Source organism: Phodopus roborovskii, unplaced genomic scaffold (genome assembly GCF_943737965.1).
Source record: "Phodopus roborovskii unplaced genomic scaffold, PHOROB, whole genome shotgun sequence".
In the NCBI taxonomy this organism is placed as follows: domain Eukaryota; kingdom Metazoa; phylum Chordata; class Mammalia; order Rodentia; family Cricetidae; genus Phodopus; species Phodopus roborovskii.
The window spans coordinates 173,999-195,337 of NW_026125986.1; the positions used below are offsets into that span (position 1 = coordinate 173,999).

The 21,339-nt window shown below is 40.3% G+C and overlaps 1 protein-coding gene across 1 annotated transcript; it reads left to right on the forward strand.

The window, feature by feature from the left end:
• The first annotated feature begins 2,122 nt into the window (after positions 1-2,122).
• Positions 2,123-18,425, forward strand: Nxf3 (nuclear RNA export factor 3). Its single transcript, XM_051179263.1, has 19 exons — positions 2,123-2,171; positions 10,457-10,628; positions 10,814-10,967; positions 12,108-12,191; positions 12,297-12,401; positions 12,676-12,775; positions 12,949-13,037; positions 13,420-13,529; positions 14,944-14,980; positions 15,300-15,368; positions 15,553-15,608; positions 15,754-15,861; positions 15,976-16,034; positions 16,278-16,393; positions 16,488-16,530; positions 17,101-17,173; positions 17,677-17,847; positions 18,204-18,264; positions 18,372-18,425. The coding sequence occupies exons 1-19, from the start codon at positions 2,123-2,125 to the stop codon at positions 18,423-18,425; spliced, it is 1,710 nt and encodes a 569-aa protein (XP_051035220.1).
• The last annotated feature ends 2,914 nt before the right edge of the window (positions 18,426-21,339 follow it).

Sequence of the window (21,339 nt, forward strand, 5' to 3'; positions counted from 1 at the left end):
ACACTATGCAGGGGTAAATGGGAGGCCAACCAGCTGTTCAAAGCGAGTTTCAGGGCAGCCAGAGCTGTAATATAGAGGAACCCTATCTCAACACCCCCACACTGCAAAAAAAAAAAAAAAAAAAAAAAAAAAAGACGCCACGAATTTGATAAGGAATGGAAGGAATGGGGTGTAGGAGTTAGGAGTGGAAGAAGAAGGGGTGGAAATGATGTAAATGTAGTACTCATGTGTGATATTTTCAGAAAAAGAAAGAAAGAAAGGAAGGAAGGAAGGAAGGAAGGAAGGAAGGAAGGAAGGAAGGAAGAAAGAAAAATAAGTCATTCGGAATAGTCAGGATAAGGATGGTCATTTCTGATTTTCATTGTCTTGGTTTCATTTTGTTCATTTCATTGTGGTTACAGAATGGCTGATGTGAATTCAATTCGCAGCACCCACATGGCAGTTCACAAACTTTCTGTAACTCCATTACAGTGAGTTTTTAAATTTTATGAAGGTAAAATTTGACAATTATTTTGCCAGGTCCTGCCAATGATTTTTTGCAATGGTGCATTGCTTTCCTTCTCTGGTAAAAAGTAGTAACTATGCAATATGTCTAAAACTACAAAACTGAAAACTAAGGTTGTCCGAATAGTCACCATTCAGTGAAGCTGGACTTTATTTTGTAATGTCAGAAGGAAACCTTAAAAGGTTAACTATATTTGGGACTAAAGCGATGGTTCAGTGTTTTAAAGCTTGTGTTGCTTTTGCAGCAGACCCAGGTATAATTCCCAGCATTCACATGGTGGCTCACGACCGTCTGTAATAGGATCTGATTTCCTTTTCTGACCTCCTCTGGGACCAGGCATGCACCAGCACATACATGTGAGCAAAACATTCATACATATAAAAAATAGAATGCAACTAAATTTTTTTTAAAAAAATGTTATCTGTTTGACAGTGATTTGTGGTGTAGCTAGCTATTCAAATCTCTATCCTCCTTCCACGTACTTTCCACTTTGTCTAAATTTGATGAGAATATCTATTATGGTCATAAACAAAGTTTATAAAAGTATACTCTAATTAAAACAAGGACAGTTGAAGTAGTAGAAAATAATAAAGGTTTTGATCACCAAATAGTTTCAGGTTTCAGTCTTGGTTCTATAATATGTGTTGTAGAAATACTTACAATTCCTAAACTCCCTGCTTCTCTACCCACAGAAGACAATTCCTTGTCTTATTTGGATTTGTCACATGATGTTGAAATAAAAAAAAATCAATGAGGATCACATGAGAGATAGTTCTCATTCTGCCTAAGATGTGATGCTGTTTCCTCATAGCTAATGAAACAAATTCTAGAGCTGGATCGATGATTCAGCATCTAGTTATGCATACTGTTCTTGAAGAGGATCTGACTTTAGTTCAAAACCATCTGTTAATCCAGTTCCAGACTTATCCAGTATCTCTGGCTTCCAGAGATCCTCTGCTCCTCTGCATACATGCATGCACACAGATATGCACAATTGAATAAAATAAAGTAAAAAATTAAATACTTTATAATGTAAAATAAATAATAAATCATCGTGATGTTATGTATAAAGTCAGTGATAATTTAAAGAATAATGCTTCCTAATCAATGCTAATTTTTTCTTGCTTCTTTATTTTTATCCTCTTTTTCAAAAATAAAATTGAGGAGACACAGAGACCTGAGTTTAGTTCCCTGATCTATGTGAGGTGTTTCATAACCACTTATAAATCTGGCTCCAGGAAATTAATTCAACATCCTCCTCTGTTCTCTGAGGGCACCTGACACACACACTCGCATGTGAGCATACACATACACCATGCAAATGAATGAAAACAAAAAATTCTTTAGAAAACTTGAATATTTTGGAAATGTATTTTAGAAGCTATTCCATAAACTAAACTGTTTGAAACTTTCAAGTCTGTATTGGCCCTGTAGAAACTTCATATTGACTTTGTTATACTAAACTGTCCGTTGTAAAGAAGAGACTTTTCGTTTCAATCAACAAGAATCTTTTAGAAGAGAAAGCATTGAAGTGTTGTGTTACCATAATGAAATACCTGGACAACAAACATGAAGAGTAAAAGGTTATTTCGGCTCAAAAATTTCAAGGTCGACGCCATGATGGGGCAGATTCATTGCTTTGGGCTTCTGAAGCAAGTGTTGAATGGCAATGCCCAGAAGACTTTGTTGGATCAATAGGTTCATCTCATCAGCCAAAAAGCAAATGGAGAGAATATCCTGGTATCCTAAAACCCCTTAAGGGTTTATTCCCAAGCATGCAAGAACCTCCCACTAAGTCCCATTTCATAAAGGTTGTACCACCTACCAGTAGTATTTTCTTATAATAAGGAAAACAATAAGGCTTTGCTACATGAACATGGGGTTCATTTAGACTATACACATGATTTCCTTCCTGCTGAGTTGTTCTTAATTTCAATTAGACACCTGTTGATTACCACAGAGATTTGAGTGCCACTTAATGGACCTTTGTGGATTTCTTCTCGTTGTTGAGGGTCATGGCTGAGAGGTTTGTTAACTGCTTCTCTCCCTTGCATAGTATTTTATGATGCCATTGAAGCTACTTCACATTAAAGAGGCTCTCAGATCCATTTGAAATAATCTGAGTCCTGTTTCCTAAATGTGTGGTGTGTTCAGAAATAGGGGCCCACCCTCAACCTCTGAGAAGCAACCAAGGATAGTTGCCATAGTCTATATGGTTTGAGGGTAACCAGAACTTCCCATGATGAATCATTTGAAAGGAGATTTCTTATGCCTGGTACCGGAGATTTTGTCAATCTATAGTTATTGGGGAGAGCCTTGTCAGCCCTTATGGCATAATTTCCTTTAATGTGTGGTGTGGTGTGTTTGTGTGTACATATGTACTTACATGTATTGTGTATGATTTTAGGGGAGCATAAAATACTGCTTCCATGAGGCTTTATCAAATCATTTTGGTGTTATTTGTCCCTTTTTCCTTTTCCTGTACTGTCCTCTCATTCCATACTCAGTTAGAGTACCCCTCTTATTTTTCCATTTCCTGTTTCATATAACCTATATCCTGATATTCCCCTCTCATACTCTCCAGTGGTCCCATTATACTTTTTATTTGTGTGGTTACTCCATGTTGTATACTCTCATCTGAAGATATAGATCTAGGAACCATAGATAAGAGAGGGTTTGTGGCATTTGTCTTTCTGGGTCTGGGTTACTTCACTTAGTTCACTCAGTACAATCTCACCTAGGTCAATCCTTTTACCTGAAAATTTTGTGATTTCACTTTTTTTTCAGCTGAACAGTATTTCTTGTATATATGGAGTGTGTGTGTGTGTGTGTGTGTGTGTGTGTGTGTGTAATATGAGTTTATTTAAGCCAGTGACTGGCAGCAGGCTCCTGCCACAAATAAATCTCTGCTCATAGAAAAGTAGGCTAAGAATTTTTAAATGTACCAGGACATTTTCATTATTCATTCAACTTCTGAAGTACATTTAGTTTTTTCCCCATTTCTTAGCTATTGTAAAGAGATGAATTTGGGGGTTCTTCATACTGATTACTAGAGTGGCTGTGTAAATTTTCATTCCCAACAACGGGGAATAAAGATATGCCTTTCTCCACAATCTCATTTGTTGTCACTTGGTTTGTTGCTCTTAACTATTCTGGCTGAGTTAAAAATGAAATCTCAACTTCTAAAAATTTTCCATTCCCCCAATTGCTAAGGATGATGGACATTTTCTGAGGTATTGATTAGCCAGTTTTATATTCTAGTGAACTCTTAGATCCATAGTTCATTTTCAATTGTGTCTTTTGCTTCCTTGACTCTTTGTTCTTTTGAGTTATTTTTTTTTTATTTTGAATATTGAGTTCTTTGTCAGATGTAAGAGCCAGCAAAACTTCTTTCCCATTCTGTGGGTTTCTTTTTCACTTGATTGATTGTTTCCTTAGATGTACAGTAGTTTCTTAGTTTCGTGAGGTTCCATTTGTCAATTGTTGACCCTGATTCTTTGACTAATAGAGTCCTGGTTTGAAAGTCCTTTTCTACACCTATTCCTTGTAGGGTATTGCATATATTTTCTTCTGGCAGTATTGTGTACATGTGTATTTTAGTGTTTTATATTTCAAAATAAGGTCTTCAGTCCACTTATATCTATCTACCTTTTGTTCATGGTGGTAGACTTAGGTCTAATTTCATTTTTTTTTTTTTGCATGTGGACACCCTGTTTTCCCAATACCATTTGTTGAAGATGATGTCTTTTCTCAAAGTATATGTCTTATTGCCTCTGTGAAACATCAGGTGTCTGCAGTTATGAGTACTAATGTTTGGATCTTCTAGTTTGTTCCATTGTTCTACATGTCTGTTTTTGTGCCAGCACGGTATAAATTTTATCACTATAAATCTGTACTATCTCTTGAAGTCTGGAATGATAATCCCTCCAATATTCCTTTTGCTCAGGATAGTGTTGATTTCCAGCTTTTTTTTTCCTGGTTCCATATAAATTTTCGAATGGGACCATGACAGAATGCCACAACTAAGCACAAAGTAGTAGAAACCAACAGATCATGGTGAGCCCAGCCCCAATGGATGCACCTACATCACAGTTCCTGCTATTATGGTTCAGAAAACATTGATGAAGAAAGGGTTGAAAGTTTATGTTAGAGACCATGAAAGAAAGCCACAGATCACATGCATTAGTGGTATAGTGGTGAGCATAGCTGCCTTCCAAGAAGCCACAGGTCACTGTGGATGTAAGACCAAATATATGTCCTTTATTTAAGCAAGTGATCAAGAAAGAATAGGCTCATGCTAGAAAGAATTCTTTGCCCAAAGAAAGGCATGGTAGGGTTTTTTAAACCTCAAACCACAATTACATCATACTAGAGGCAATTGGGTGGGGGAATAAAAAACTTCAAAAGTTTCAACTAACTTAGTTAAAACAACTTCTTTTATGTTGTACAACACTGCACTTCAGAAAGCTGTAGGTGTTTAGGAGGCATCCAGGAGCCTACCGGAGCTACTTTGGGCTGTTTAGTTATAAGAACCAGAGTAGCAGGAATTCTGTTATGAGACTACCTCTCTTTAAAATACATTCGTAAATAAGAGCTGAAGAATGGCATTATCAATAAACATGATAATGCATAAGGGGGAAAATCTCATGAAATTTTACCCCAGGACAGTGAACTATAGGAACTGATGGCTGCTAAGAGAAGGAGAGTCATCCTCTCCATGGATGAGCCCAGTAATTGCTTGTCCCATACAAAGTGGTCACCCCCTGAAACAAACCATATGCACATAAAAAACCATCTCAGAAGATTATATTTATATATTTGTAAACACTCACAACACACACACAAACAGAGGGTGGGGTGGGGGTCTGGTCAGCTCATTCAGTGGCTGGACTTCATTTATCAGAGCACACCAACCTAGACTGGACTGCCAAAAAGTTTGAGGAGGAAAGTTCTGTTGATGTACTTGAATCCAGATCCCATTTCCTTTGCCCTTCTTGTAAAGAGGCTTGATATGATTGCAGCTACATTTGTGTCTATAATCAGTAAGATGTTTATCCACATTGACTACTTTCACTCTAGTTCCATGAAAACATCACAATGATCCAATGAACTTGGCTTGTTCCTTTATCTCCCCTCACCTCTCTCCTCTCCCTCGCCACCTCCTCTGAATTTGTGTGTATTCTATCTATCCAATGGGGTGAAGGTAAATTCCACATGATGGTTTTCAGAACATTTTGTTACTTTGTTCCAATGTATGAAAACGAAGGGTGTTACATGACTGTAGTCACAAAGGGCTCAGGTATGCCATGGTTCTTAGTTCTGTTTCCCATGGTAACAGCTGAATGTCTCCAGACAAAACTTGTACCCAATTAAGCCTCCACAACTTCAGAGAGCTGGTGATTTAGAGATCAGATAATTTCTTGAAGAGTAGGGGAGGGGAGAGTAGATCTGATGTAGCAATAACAGAAGTACAGTTCACAGTGGGAGCTTGGAGCTCTCCAAAAAAAAAAAAAAAAAAAAAAAAAAAAAAAAAAGAACATAGTGTAGTGTGACCAATACCAAGCTGAGAATACAAAGTTCCTGGCATTTGTGGCAACAAGTACCAGAGTCCCAAACCTTCTCATTCTACTTGGCTTCAGGTGTAGCAGTGGCTCAATTTGAAGTGGCCCCAGGGTGTTTGATGGGTAGAAACCTTAGGAGGCAGTAAGAACCAGAAGTTGGTTTTCTCTGCCCAAGCCCAGGAACCTCCTCTCTATGCTCTACTGGAAGAAACTTCCTGTAAGGACTTCCATCTTGTAGCTGACTTTTGGAGCCTTCTGTCATCTTTCTCAGCAGCTTCCTCAGTTTTTCAGCTGTACACCACACAGCTTCTCCTCCGAAGGACACAGTAAGGAGATTTGTGACAAGGTACTTAAGGACCTACCATGGGTGAGTTGATTAGCATGTGTTTGCCCAGGTTTTCTTAGGGCAAGGGTGATAGTGCCCTTTCCTCTTCTCATATGGCCCTTAGGTGACCTCTATAGGAACAGGGTGGGAGTAGGGTGGCAAGGCCCCTCAAGCTATTTAGTTTCCAGGCTTCAGAAGATGAGGATCAAATGAGTACTGAGGTGATTGTTGTGCTTCTTCATGGAAAGCCTCCCTTCTTGAGCAGGTGAAGTGAAGCCCCCTTCAACCCCCACCCCTGTTGAGAATAAAGACAGGAGCTTCAGTTTATCTCAGGTCTAGGATTTGAGAAATAGAAAATATGACCTAGAGTAGGGTTTGGTGGAAATTAATATCCTTTGGATTCTTACTAGTGTTAGAAGAAGAACAAGGAAGAAACTTATTAGTACTGAATCTACTCTAGTCATTCAGAACATCACATTACTCTTATGGAAGTCTCTCCTATTGTATGAATTATTCTGGGATGTGTTCCGTGTGTGGGTTCCATAATTAAGTACATTTGTTATCTATGTACATGTAATATGTAAGATCATATTTTCCATACGTATGCCTATGAACATAAACAACATCTTGGATTGTCCTTGAACTCTTGGCTAACATGATCCTTTCTTGGCTAACGTAATCCTTTTGCATTAGCCTCCCAAGTATCTAGGATTACAGCCATGTGATACCATGCCTGCTTTGTTTCTCAAATTGTTTACATCTTCCTTATTCTGATGAACTAACAGATAGATTTATCTGTTATTTAAAATCTATTTTTCCCCAAATTGTGTATTTGTCCACTTGTTTTTATCCCCAGTCAGCTTTCTTTCTTTATATTAAGATATGCATGTACAAGCAGATTTTAATACCATCTTCTTGTTTCATTGAACCTTTTATCACTATAAGATGTCCTTTTACTATTTAATTCCTCCCACTTTCCTCTCATTACTTGATACAGTGTTTCATGTAGCCTCAGCTGATCTTGAACTTTTTATGTATGCAAGGATGACCTTGAACTTTTGACTCTCCTGCCTCCACCTTGAATGCTAGACTTACAAGCAAATGCCATCACCCTTAGTCTAGTGCTGGCCATGGATCTTACAGTCCTGTGCATGTGAGGAAGGCACACTGTCAACTGAACTACATCTCTGTCCCATAGAATTTTTTCTTAAAAATGTACTTTTTTTCTATTTCCAATACAAGCATGCATTGGATAGTACAAAATGATACATATTTTTAAATATTGTGTATGTAATTGTTATTAGCTATGGCTACTCTGCTGTGTAGTAGAATATTGAAAATCGAGACTGGAGAGATGGCTCAGTGGTTAAGAACACTTGATGAGCAATGGCACAAAATTGTGTTTTGGGCTTAACATTCATGTAGCAAGAGAAGCTATTTACAAACAACTGTAACTCCAACTCTGAGGGAGTTCAGGCATGTGTGCATGCATGGAAGTGCCTACACATACATGTGTGCATATACTTATGTAGACAGACACACAGACACACAGACTTGCACACACAACCTTTTTCTTTTTTTAAATCTAGCCTCAGGTGAGTTATGTTTTGTTAATATTTTTAAAAAAATTCTCTTATAGATGCTATCCCAACCACAGTTTCTCCTCCCTCCTTCCCTTCTAGTTCCTCTCCCCCACCCACATCCACATCTCCCCTTTAGAAAAGGCCTCCCAGGGATATCAACCAAACATAGCATTTCAAGTTGCAATAAGATTAGGCACAAACCCTCATATCAAGGCTGGACGAGGCAACTTAGTACAAGGAAAGGGGTCATCAAAGTAGGCAAAGGAGTAGGAGACAGCCCCACTGCCATTGTTAGGAGTCCACAAGAACACACAAGCTAGCAATCATAACATATATGTAGAGGTCCTAGCTCAGACTCATGCAGGCTCCATGATCGTAGGTTCAGTGTCTGTGAGCCCCTATGAGCCCAGGTTACTTGATTCTGCACATACACAGATCTGAAGACAAGAATATCAGGAATTATTCCTCCCATTGTAACAGGTATCCCACCTTGTACACATGAATTACACTTTATTCAACTACTCTCCCATAGCTTCTAATCTCTGGCAATTGCATCCTACTCTCCATGAGTTCAGCTGTTAAGCTTCCACATATAAGTGATTATATATTACCTTTTTATTTAAAACTTCTATGTATAATTAGTTTATGTGTTTAAAAGAACATTAGGCAGAATCCGTCCTTTTACTTGTTCTCAGACAGGGTCTCATTATGTAGGCCAGTCTGACCTTGAATTCCTGAAATTGCTAAAGCTGGGCTCCCATTCCCAATCCTCCTGCCTCTGCCTCCCAGAGGCAGGTACATGTTCCACTGTACCTGACTGGTGGAATTTTTTATGTAATCAGGCTCTGTCTGCCCTTCAATTTGGAATAGTTAACCTACTTTCAATGAAATCATAGGTTTAATGTGGTAAAAATATACTATTTGTTATACATTTATTTTTATTTTTTGGTTTTCATGACAGGGTTTCCCTGTGTAGCTTTGGCTCTCCTGGAACTCGCTCTGCAGACCAGGCTGGTCTCAAACTCACAGAGATCCACCTGCTTCTGCCTCCTAAGTGCTGGAATTGAAGGTGTGGGCCATCACCATCCAGCATACATTTGTTTTTACCTGTCCTCATACATGAACCTTACAACATTATGATTCTATTCACCCTCATCTGATTTATCATGCACTTCCATTATGTATGAGATATTATTACCACATCTATAGTATTTTCCTTTCTCTTATTCTAGCCTTCATGATCATATCTATCCAAGATACACATATATATCCCAGAAGAAATAATTGCATTATATACTAAATACTCAGATTTACCTACAAATTTATTAGTGCCATTGATTTTTTTTGCAGCATAGATGGTTGTATGTAGATCAGATCGACCTTGAATTTAGGCCAATCTTCTTTTTTCTGCCTCATAGGGGCTGGTATTATAAGTATGTGCTGCCAGATCCACAAAGGGATGCTTCTGTTTTATAACATTCATTCAGTGTATGTGTGTGGGTACATGTTTGGAAGTCAGAGGACAACAGGAAACTTGAGGAAAGCTTTCCTCACAATGTGGTCTAGGGAATAGAACTCCAGTGGTCAGGCTAAATGGCAGTTCCTTTACCTGTTGAGCCATCTCACAGTCTGTTTCTTAGTTTAACTTTTTAAGTTTATTTATTTTATGTGTATGAGTGTTCTGCTTGCATGTATGCGTGTGCACCATATGTGTGCCTGGTACTTTAGGAAATCAAGGGAACACATCAGATCCCCTGGAACTGGAGTTACACATGGCTGTGAGCCACCATATGGGTGCTGGGAACTGAACCCCCATCCTCCACAAAAGCAACACGTTTTCTAAACTGTTGAGACATCTCTTTTTCTCAATGTACACATTTTTCTATAGTATTACTGTTTTTATTTGAACTTGAGGTCTTGTTTTTAAATCTTGAAATATCTCAACTAAGATGTGTTAGATATGCTTACCATATATCCTTTAACTTCATCCCTTTCTAGTCTTCATGATAATATTTGAGCAAGATACAATCTGTATATTTTGTTCTGCTTTATGTATCAATTTGTCTAGCTCTTCTTTCAGCCAGGGAATTTGCTTGTGATCCATGAACCATAAAAAAAACCCTCCTAAGATAATTTTTATTATTCTTTAATCAGAAGAGAGTCCAGACTGAGGAATGAAACATAATTTGTCTCAGATAACTCAGCCTGAGAGGGGCAGGATGGTTAGTAACATCACAGACCAATTTCTAAACCTAAACCTTTACCACAGTTTTTGTTTTCTCATTAGCTATGAATGCTCACTTCCTCCCATCTTGCTTCTCATCTCCCAGAAGGGGGGAAACACAGCGAAGTCTTTCAATATTTTTCACACTGTTTACAGATATTTAGAGGGGGGTTATAGCAACTAACAACCTTTATTTGCCATTATATTTTCCCAGGACATTTTTTATATTATATGCTTATATATTGATTTTAATTTAAGGGCACAGTTCCCAAACTAACCCTTTTCAAAGAAGAGTGAGATGTCGGGGTATTTTACGAAGATTTCCCAACTCTACTGAACACATCAGTGACACAATGCGTACATCATTCTACCAGCAGCAAGATGGAGAGCCAGCAATGAGTAATTCTCGCATGTATACTCGAAGAAGATAGTAAGTGACCAGTCATCATGGCTGAAATACACAACCTAGTGAAATGTATAACACTGTGCTTAAATATATCATTTATATCGCCAAGTTGTTGAGCAATCTTTTTGTAGCTTTGGTACAAATAGAACAAATGGTTTTTGGAGAATTTGTAAGTACATGTGGACTACTTTTACTCCATTTCCCAACAGCACTCCATATGGTGTTCCATCCCATCATCAGAGAATTAACTTACACAAACGAAACCAAATGCATGTTAACAGGGAAGGATGGCCAAAACTTCCAGAGAGAAAAATGGAAAGGTGCAAGCAAGATGACACCTCAAAGAACTGGTTCAAGGTCATAGTAAGTACCAAGCAAAATGGATCTAATACCCAGAAGAAGGCGATCAGGAGGCAATATATTGGACTTGTGTAGAGTCATTGGGTCTTTTCTTGGTGCAGGGGAGTTGACACAGGGGTCCCACATGCTGGGTCAATTAAAGAGAAAGTCAGAGAGGCAATATAAAGGGAACAGGTTGGTTGTAGAGAGAAGTCAGGGGGGTGAGTATAAGCAAAGGAAGAAATCAATGCTAAGAAGGTATAAGAGCTAGATGTCTCAGTTTTGCTAAAACTGTATGTGTGTGTTGGAGGAGGTTGTTGTTGAAGAATATTTGGAGTCCTTATTAAAGAAGAAAGCTAGGTCTGCCATAGGTAAGATCTCTTATTATGGCTTTATAAATGAAAGTATATTATAATGTCCAAAAATTAGACAAATGATAAAAAGCAAAGTCATTAAATTTTTTTAAAAAAGATTATTATTTACATATCTGGAGTTTGTTATTGATGAAAACCACCTAAATGAAAGGACAGAAAAGTCAGGAAATCCACAGGTGATATAAAAAATAATAAAATTTGTCCCATCTTTAGAAATTGCTCAAAAAAAGCCAGGCAATGGTGGCACACACCTTTAATCCCAGCACTCAGGAGGCAGAGACAGATGGATCTCTGTGAGTTTGAGGCCAGCCCGGTCTAAAGTTTCAGGACAGCCTCCAAAGCTACACAGAGAAACCCTGTTTCAACAAACAAACAAACAAAAAACAAACAAACAAACAAAAACTCAAAACGAAAAAACAGAAAATCCCTCAAAAAGGAAATTGCTTTAAAATGTAAAACCAAATACACATTCATGTAAAGTGTATAACTTAACAACACTTGGCTGCACATCTGTGAAACCATCATCCCAGTCAACATGCCTGTCAAACATATCCAGCATTCTTCTTGTCTCTCTTTATAATTGCTCTTTTCCATTCTTCCCCCATATTATCTTTTAAAGCAAATCTTGGTTAGTTTTCTACTACAATATATTTGTTCACATTTTCTAGATTTTTATGTAAATAAACTCATGCAGTATGCTATGTGCTGAACACTTTTATCTGATTAAGACTGACTTTAAGTTCTAATGTGCCATTCTTTTCTCCAGTCCTTTATCTGTGTTTGATCCTAGATTCCCTTTGGCCTAAAATATGATGCGAAGTGGCTGTTGAATTTGATTCAGAGCCAGTGCAGTATCCCTTTCACACCAGTGGAGGTAAGAGAGGACATGATGGAAGACAAGAGGAACCAGAACAGATGAAGGGCTCTATTAATCACAACAGTTGCCCATATTCTATTTCTCTCATCCTTATCCATGCAGTTTCACTATGAGAAAATGCAGGCCCAGTTTTTTGTTGATAATCCCAGCCTTGCCTTTGAACTGAAAAATATCAGTGACAAGATTTTGGATGAGTTTAATAACAAGGTATGTGTCAAGAGTGGGACTATGACAAATTGCAAGCCAGAGTTAATATCTTTTATGATCTGGAGGTTTCTCAGTTCTCACTGTCAACACAGACTCTCATGTGTTCATTGTAGATATCAATCTTCATCAGCCCCTGTGATGAACCTAACTCGGTGACAGAGCTGAAGTCAGAAAAGATAGATCAAGGAAAGGTAATGTAGACTGAAGACAGTTTATATAACCACAGCTAGACCTACATCGTTCTCCCCATTTGTTGTCTCTTTTTTAACTACAGCCTCAGAGTCATAGAACTCCATCTGTGCAGCTGGCTACGAGCCAACAGGGTTCTACTTCTCAGCAAGTTCTTAACACACAGAGACACCCCTTTGACCAAGGCATGACTGACAGTAGTAAGTCTGGAGGAAATGAGGGAAGAGGGGGCTGGCTGGGGGGGGGAATTTAAATATTGTAAATTGATGAGGGCTTGGTACTGACAATCTCTCTGTATCAGTTCCCTACCAGCTGGCTGCCTCTTAGTCTTTTGATTCTTTGTTCTTGCTTCCTGAAGGTTTGATGACCCCTCCTTCGGACATGGCACTGAATCCTGGAAGGTACATGGCTCCTTCCCTGGATACCCTTGAAGAGGACATGAGCCAGGTAATACATTACACTTGATGCTGTTTTGAGAGTAAGATTTGTAGAGATCTGTTAGTACTTCCTGTTGTATCATTTAACTCTATTTTTTTCCATCACCATAGCTTTTGCCCTTGAACCAGAGTTACAACAAATCCTATCATCTATTTGACTTGATTGATACTATGGCAATGACCCCTACTGTTGACAACTTGAATGTCTCTAAAAATGAGGTGAGGCATAATACTGAGATATTTCTCGTGTGACAAAGACAAAGTTGTTATCAGAGTGTTGACAAAAGGCAGGGAAGTGGATTTATTGGTAAGAGAACAAGGCACAGAGCTGGGGGTTCAGGAATCTTCTGCTTCTCTTGTCTTGATCCATGTATTTATTCCCATAATTTCAGGTGAAGCCTGCAGGGGCGATAGTCAAGGAGCAAGACCCAGATTTGGAAGAGATACATGCAGACAAAAGTTCTCTGAGTACTACCATCCAGGATAAGTCCAGTAACATAAAGTAAGTTTTATCTTCAAGAGGAGCAGCTCTGGCCCTTTGGAAGGACCACAGACTCACCCTCCCTCTGTCTGTATCCTCAGCTGTCCCCACAGGACTTCTTTCCTTCTGACCTTCCCCTCCATTCACATAATCTGAGATGTGATTCCTATGTTTGAGCACTAAGTGTCCTCCAGCCTGCACTCCTGTGCCCCAGAAAGATGGCACTAGACTCCTCCACTATCCTAACTGGAGCTCCCTTTAACTTCCTATTATAAGGTCACTTCATCTGTCCCAGTCTGCCCTGTTAGCCCAGGATGAGGTCAGGTGTTTTGGAGAACTAAAGCTTTAGAAGTGGGCCAATGCCAGGGAGCAGAGGGCTTCCTGGAGGAAGAGGGAAAAGTGGAGAACCGAAGTCTTTAACCTCTTCTATCCTCTTTATTTACCAACTACTACTTTGCTTATAATGTTACCTAATGTAAAAGAGGATGCTTGTATAGCCTGAGATGAGCAAGTTGATTCCTTGAATTAGACTCCTACTCAGACACACACAGATAGAGAGGAATTCTCTATATTCTCCAGGCGAGAATATAGAGACCACAAGAGACAGCTGCTTCTGGGGAATGTCTCTTTCCTTCAGAAAGATTCATTGTTGCCAGAGTGAGCCCAGTATAGGAAAAATATGAGCCTGCATTCAACAGTACCTAATACTGTAAAGCCTTTGCTTGGATTCTTGGGTCATGGAAACAATCTGGAGAGGATAAAGTAAAGGACTGCTGCATCAGAGCCCTTTCCTCCTCTATTACTTGTGACCTCTGACCTTTAGTACCAGGACCAGACAGAGCATCTTCCATTCTTGTTGTGTGGCTTCCTTTTTCTCCTTTGCTTCTATCCTCTATGTCTCTCCCACATCTACCTCGCCTACTTTCACTCCCTTTTCATTACCATCCCCATGCCTTCCTCTTACTGAGTCCTGAGCCATGCCTTTCTTACCTCCCTGCCCCACTAACAAGGTGATAAAGTCCTGGAATTCCATCAGATGCCTTGCTCCCTGTAAGAGCCTCCTGTGGGGACTGTGAGTAGGGGAAAGGAATACTTGGATCTGGGCTCCCCTTATGTGGCTTTTTGTGAGCCTGAAGAAAGGGATTAGAGCACTGAGTGCAGGAGCTACCCAATAGACCAAGAGAGAGGAGATCAATGGGGAAAACAACCCTCTTTTTCTATGTCTTTCCACAAGGAGGGTATTTTCACTTTCAATTATTTTTGTATGGTTTTGTCCATGTTCCTATATTTATATGTCAACAGATGGATGAATGCATTACAAGTTAATGTATTAACTAGATATGCTATCTAACATATATTAATGGGGTGCCGAGCAATGCACGTATACACATATACCCTGAATAATTCTTAATCAGGTTTCATTTCTTTTTGGTAGTTCAATTCTGGAATTGTTCCCCAAGTTATTAAGCCTGGTAAGTGTATTCCTTGATTATCAAGTTCTCTAACTGGGGCTGGCACTACATCCAACCTGCTATGGAATCTAATAAGTTTTGCTTAAATTAAACTCTTTGGACTTGTCCCTTCTGCCTCAAAGAAATAGGGAAAAGTGATTCAGATTCACAGGGAAACTTGCCAAAGGCAGTTATGATCCCAACTGCACTTTCACCAGTGACATTACCAGGGCCCCTTTCACACCTGACCTCTGATCTCCCTCGTTCTGTAAACGCACCCCTTTCCTTCATCATCCAGCATCACCTGTCAGCTCTGCATTAGTTTTCTTGCCTCCCACAGAATGGGCAGGAATCACCTAAACCAACTCTCTGTAACCTTGAAGACAAAAAGAGTTTACCAAGTTGCAAGGTGAGGAGAGAAGGTTTCAATTTGTGTATAAAAATGGGAGGAGGAGAGGGAATGGAAACTATGATTGGTATGTAAAATGAGAAAAGATTGTTTTAAAATTAAAAAAATGATAAAAAGAATATGAAAAATACCTATAAAATTTACAAAGTGGGCCAACCCCTACATGCTGTTCGATTTATTTCAGGGAAGTTTCTTTGGATCTGAGTCTGTAAAGACTCTGGTGCTACAGTTCCTGCAGCAGTAAGTATCTCTGGGAGCTTGACAAAGGGGAGCAGTAGGGGAGGTGAGTTTATAAAATTATAGCTCTACTTGATGAACCTTTGAACTCTCATTTGGGGCTCAAAGCAATGTGATTTTCCCATCCTATCACTCCTCCCACCAACAGGTATTACTTCATTTATGACAACGGAGATCGGCAGGGACTCCTCAATGCCTATCATGCTGAGGCTTGCTTCTCATTGACAGCCCTCTTCACTTCCATGGACTTATCCTCGTGAGTAACACAATCACCTCAAGCACTGCACCCTGCTCTCCAGCAGAGCCAGGCAATCCCTTGGAACCATTACACTGGCTGGACCACCACATCTGTTTCCTCCTTTTCTCCTAGGAATAACTTGTGTGAGTACTTCAAGTATAGCAGAAATATGAGGGTTCTGAAAGATCCTTGTAAGTGTGCCATGGGTAAGATGGGTCAGGATGAAGGGGGATGGAAGGCACAATCACAGATGCCAGATGCTAAGCTTCCTGTTGTTGCCCTCCCCATTCCTGCCACACTCTCTTGACTCCAAACCAACAGGTACATCTTCCTAGACCCTTCAGCATATGACTATGACTGGAAAAATCTGTATGAGCATGTAAAAAGCATGTGCAACTTCAAGGACACATATCTTTCTCTCACCTCCTTTACAGATATGAAGAGGCAGATGCTGAAGCATAAACAATGTGACATTATTTACTTTCTTCGTACATTGCCCAAAACTCAGCATGACCTCAACTCCTTTGTGGTGGACATGTGTTTCCAGACAGTAAGCACCTGCTTCATCCTTGGGCCTCATCAGAGAGCTGAGGGTGAGTAGAAAGTTATGCAGCACCCTGAGCCCATGCCGTCATCCCTTTCAGGATACGATGCTCTGCTTCTGTGTTAGTGGATTGTTCAAGGAAGGTGAGTGTCTGTAGAATCCCCTCTCCAGACCCTTTCCACTTCCTGCCCTGGGTGTGCACCCCTGAGAACCCCCAGCTCCCGCCATTGCACGCCTTTCCTTCTTGTCCTCCCTTGTGCTCTTCTGCCCACAGCACCCTGCCCACAGACCATTCTGGTCTGAACAAGGGCTGTGCCTGTCTGTCCCACAGCTCCTGGGTGAGGGAGGGCATGGGAGCTGTGGGATTTGTGGCTCTCATTCCAGAGCCTTACACTTTGGGCCAGTTGCTTAACTTCTGCATTTCCACATTTGCCGGTGGTGCTTACTAAACTCCTGCTCACCCTTTAATGTGAAACAGACCAAGTGAACATTGGAAGAGATGTTTCACAGGGAACAGCATGTGGTATGGGATCCATCAATGGGAGTGGATCATTCCTAGCTCTCTCTATTTCTACCACATTCTCCTGTCTCCAGGCTAAATTTTAATTGTTTCTTGCCCCCCTTTAGTATAAGACCCTGACTGGGGAATGCCCTGGTGAGGATATAAAGCACTGACAACTCTAACTGTGCATTATTGTTTCTTGTCCTTGAAGTCGAGGGCAGCTCTGGGGGATGTGCCCATGCCTTCACTCGGACCTTCATTGCTACCTATGGCAACAGTTCAGAGTAAGTCCTGTGTTATGGATAGGCACTCTCTAGTCTTGGGACAGCAGGATGACAATGTGGTGATGTACTTCTTGGGGTATTACCAGTATATTGGAAGGCCTATGGGTAGATTCAAGGTGTAGTCTAGTGTAGTGGCTAACAGTGTAGACTTTGGGGTCAGACTTTTAGGTCCTTTCTTGTAGTACTCACTTATTCTGCGAATTTGGTTAAGTCACATCTCCCATTTGTAACTCTGTCTTCTGAAAGTGTTGATTATAACATCTACTCCTTTTAGCTGATAAAACAATTCTTGAATTAAAGTTAAACCTGCAATTCTATTGATATAAACAGTCCCCAATGGTGTGCCCACTCTCTGGGAGTATTGTAGATAACCAGGAAGGAAAAGCAGGGCAAAGCAATAATGTGGGAAAAATCTGGTTGCTACTCAGTGAGAGCATGGCGATTGTTGGGAAGTATATTTTTGTCTGTTTTCCCATCCATCTCAGGGAATGTTTTTCCTTAAGCTTTTGTATCGTCAATGACAAGCTGTTTGTGAGGAATCTCCAAAGGCTTCACAGTGCCTCCATCTCTGTGACCAAATCTTCCAGCTATTTGCCTGGCCTCTATGGAGATCAACAGAAGATGATGCAAACATTTTATACACAATCTGGCATGAATGTTGAGTGGTCTCAGAAGTGAGTACTGGCTGTACACAATAATGTGGTATGAAGTAGGGGTGGGTTAATGAGTTGTGAAAACATATAGGCTTCACTTCTTTATTTCATCTACTGTCTTACTGAATAGTAGGCCAACTAACCACTTTAAATAGCTATTTGATAATTCCCTGAAATTCACAAACCCTGTTAATTTAATGAGAGACCTTAGGATTTCAGGAATTTGCTTATATTATAGCACAAGTGTCATCTTGCTGAATATCTTGAAATGTATGTAGAAGCATGTTTCTGCCCCATAGATCAGGAAGTGCCTTTGTGCTGTCATTGTATCTTTTCTTATGTCTTAATGGTTGCTGTGTGTTCATCCTCTATCTCAGGTGCCTTAATAATGAAGAGTGGGATTACAGCAAAGCAATACAAAGCCTTGCTTTGTTAAAGGTGAGGTTTGGAAATTAAAACCAAGTAAAAAATGCCAGGTGGCCTGGAAATGATGCTAGTATTCTTGTATCCGCTGATCTCCCAATTGCCTACTTTACCTTCTCCAGGTGAAGGACACAAGCCCAGAGGATACCTTCACACAGACAGGTCCGAGATCCTAAGAACATGTCAAGAAGAAATTCATGGGTGCCACTGTCTTCTTTCTTCAAACCTCTGTTGTGATTTTGTTCTAGTACAGTAATTTCCATGTAAATGAATTGGGGCATCTAGTTACATTCTGGAATCTAAGGCCTATATCTTGTAAACCTAACTCTTTTGTATCTAAAGGAACCGTTGTTTGTGTATTTGCCATGTACTTCAGGTTCCTTGTGTCTTACACTTTATTTTATTATACATTTTGTTAAATTCATTGAGCATTTTGTCTTTATGTAATAACTCTGGTTACTCTCACCCCTCACCCTGTCAAATCTCCTTCCTACCCCTCACTCTTCCCTATAAGTCCTTGTCCCACACTCATGTCTTTTGTGTTATGCCTCTCTGAGTATAAACAGAGCCATCTCTGTGACCACGTGTTTGGAACTGTCCATTGGGCTCACCTGTGGGTACCCAGTGATTGCTTTTCCTATAGAATCCATCAGTAGCCAATAGTTCAGCAGAGAGGGATAGCCCCATTCTATGATTGACTAATGAGAGACCTAGTCTTGTGTAGACCCAGTGGAGGCAAGCTCAGTTGCTGAAAGATTGTGGTAATTATGTCATGCTCAGAAGATACTAGTAATGTTGCTAGTTAATGTTGAATCCCTTCAAAATCTACTGGAGGTACACCATATTATAAGAATTAGTACCTCTCCTGGCAATCCACCTCTTAGGCATATACCCAAACGATCCACATCCATGCAACAAAGACATGTGCTCAACTATGTTCATAGCAGCACTATTTGTAATAGCAAGAACCTGGAAGCAACCTAGATGCCCCTCAACTGAAGAATGTATAAAGAAGATGTGGCACATCTACACAATGGAATACTACTCTGCAGAAAAAAATAATGGAATCTTGAAATTCACAGGCAAGTGGATGGCACTTGAAGAAACCATCCTGAATGAGGTAACCCAGTCATAAAAAGAGGCACATGGTATGTACTCACTCATATATGGATTTTAAACCTAGAACAAAGAATCACCAGCCTATAATTCACACCACCAGAGGAACTAGGATACAAGGTGTATTCTAAGAGATTTATATAAAGTCCCTCACAGAAAGAGGAAGGGACAAGTCCCCCAGAGCACACGGGAAGTGGGGGGCAGTGAATGGAGAGAGAAGTAGGAGAAAGAGAAGGGGAGGAGAGGAAAGCACATGCGACTAGGAAGATTGAGTCAGGGTAGGAATAGAAGACAGGACAGAGAGAGAGAGAGAGAGAGAGAGAGAGAGAGAGAGAGAGAGAGAGAGAGAGAGAGAGAACATAAGAGGAAACTGAACCTAAAGAAAGGTCTAGAGACCTACAAGACTGCCGCCAACTAACATTTTGAGCAACAGTAGAAAGGCTACCATAAATGCCCTTCCTGGATAGTGAGATCAACAACTAACTTATCCACCATCATGTAGCCTTCATCTAGTACCTGTTGGAAACAGAAGCAAACACCCATAACTAAACACTGAGTCAAACTAGAATCCAGATGCAGAGGGAGAGGACAAGACCAGGTTGCAGAAACACAGCTGACCTGAATAAGGAGGAGCTAACGGGCCCCCAGACTGATAGCTGGGAATCCAGCATGGGACTGACTCAGACCCCCTGAATATGGGTCTCAGCCAGAAGGACTGAGCAGTCTAAGGGACCTCAGACAGTGGAAACCAGGATGTATTCCTGGTGCAGAAAAGGACCTTGCGGACACATCCCCCATGGAGGGATACTGCCTTAACCTAGAGACAGGAGAGAAGTCCCAGTCCCTACTTCAAATGACCTGTCAGATCTACATGATCCTACCTGGATGGCATTGCCATACATGTGGAATTGGAGTGGGGGGATGGGAGGGGAGGGTGGTCAGGGTGCATGTGAGGGGGCAGAGAGGGTAAGAGGGAGAGGGAACTGGGGATCAACATGTTAAAAAAAAAAAAGAATTAGCACCTCTAAGGAAGAACTGCTGTAGAGTCTGAAGTCCTACACCCAATCTTAGCCTATAGAGTTCTGCTCTACAGCTTCCTATGTTGGGTATACTCTCTAACACTGTTAAAACCGAGTACAGATGTTCTATGTGCCTATAGTGTTAAGCAAATATTTCATGCAGATACAAATATTCTTTTATTACTCATACAAGTTTACTCAAAATTAAAAACAGTATAATTGTGAAGAACACAAAAAACCTTATGAAGAAAAGTAATTCCCATTTATGTAACAACCGTCATACTATAAAAATCCTTGGTACAAAAAGAAATAAGAATAGTGAAATTACTATTAACTCTATATTTTATTAAAATCAATGATATCCAGGAAACCTATGAAAATTTGTTCAGCCATTAAAAGTGTAAAATTAGCCACAAACACTGAGATAATTTAGAAAAGGAAAGTAAAAATTATTATTTTTAAGAAAAAGAAATTATTCTTCATCTGGCTGGTTCTAATAGGGCCAGGCAGGCCTGTGGTTTCACTTTCCCTGACAGGGCAGGCAGCCCCAGGCAGGTATGTAGGAAGAAAAACCATGAACCTTCCCAGAACCATTAGAACCAGGCAGGTAAAGGAAGGACACTGACATGGCTGTCTGGGCTGCTTACCCTGGGCAAGAAAGAGAAACTGCAGTTGGGTGCCAGTATGCTGAGCAGATATGTGGTAGAGTATTGGAGAGGCAGATCTAAAGAGGGGAAAGTAGTGAGGAATGGGCTAATTGGGAGGTCTGCTTGCCACTCAGAGCCATGGTGACATCTGGTCCTGGGCTGCTGCCAAGGGCCATGTCTGGGTCTGTGGCCCTGCAGCAGTTGATATTTGGGTTGATGTCTATGGCTCCTGTTGCCATGGAAGGTCATGAGGATGCTCAGGATCTGGGCTGAAATCTGAGGCCATGCTGATATCTTGGTGTCATGCT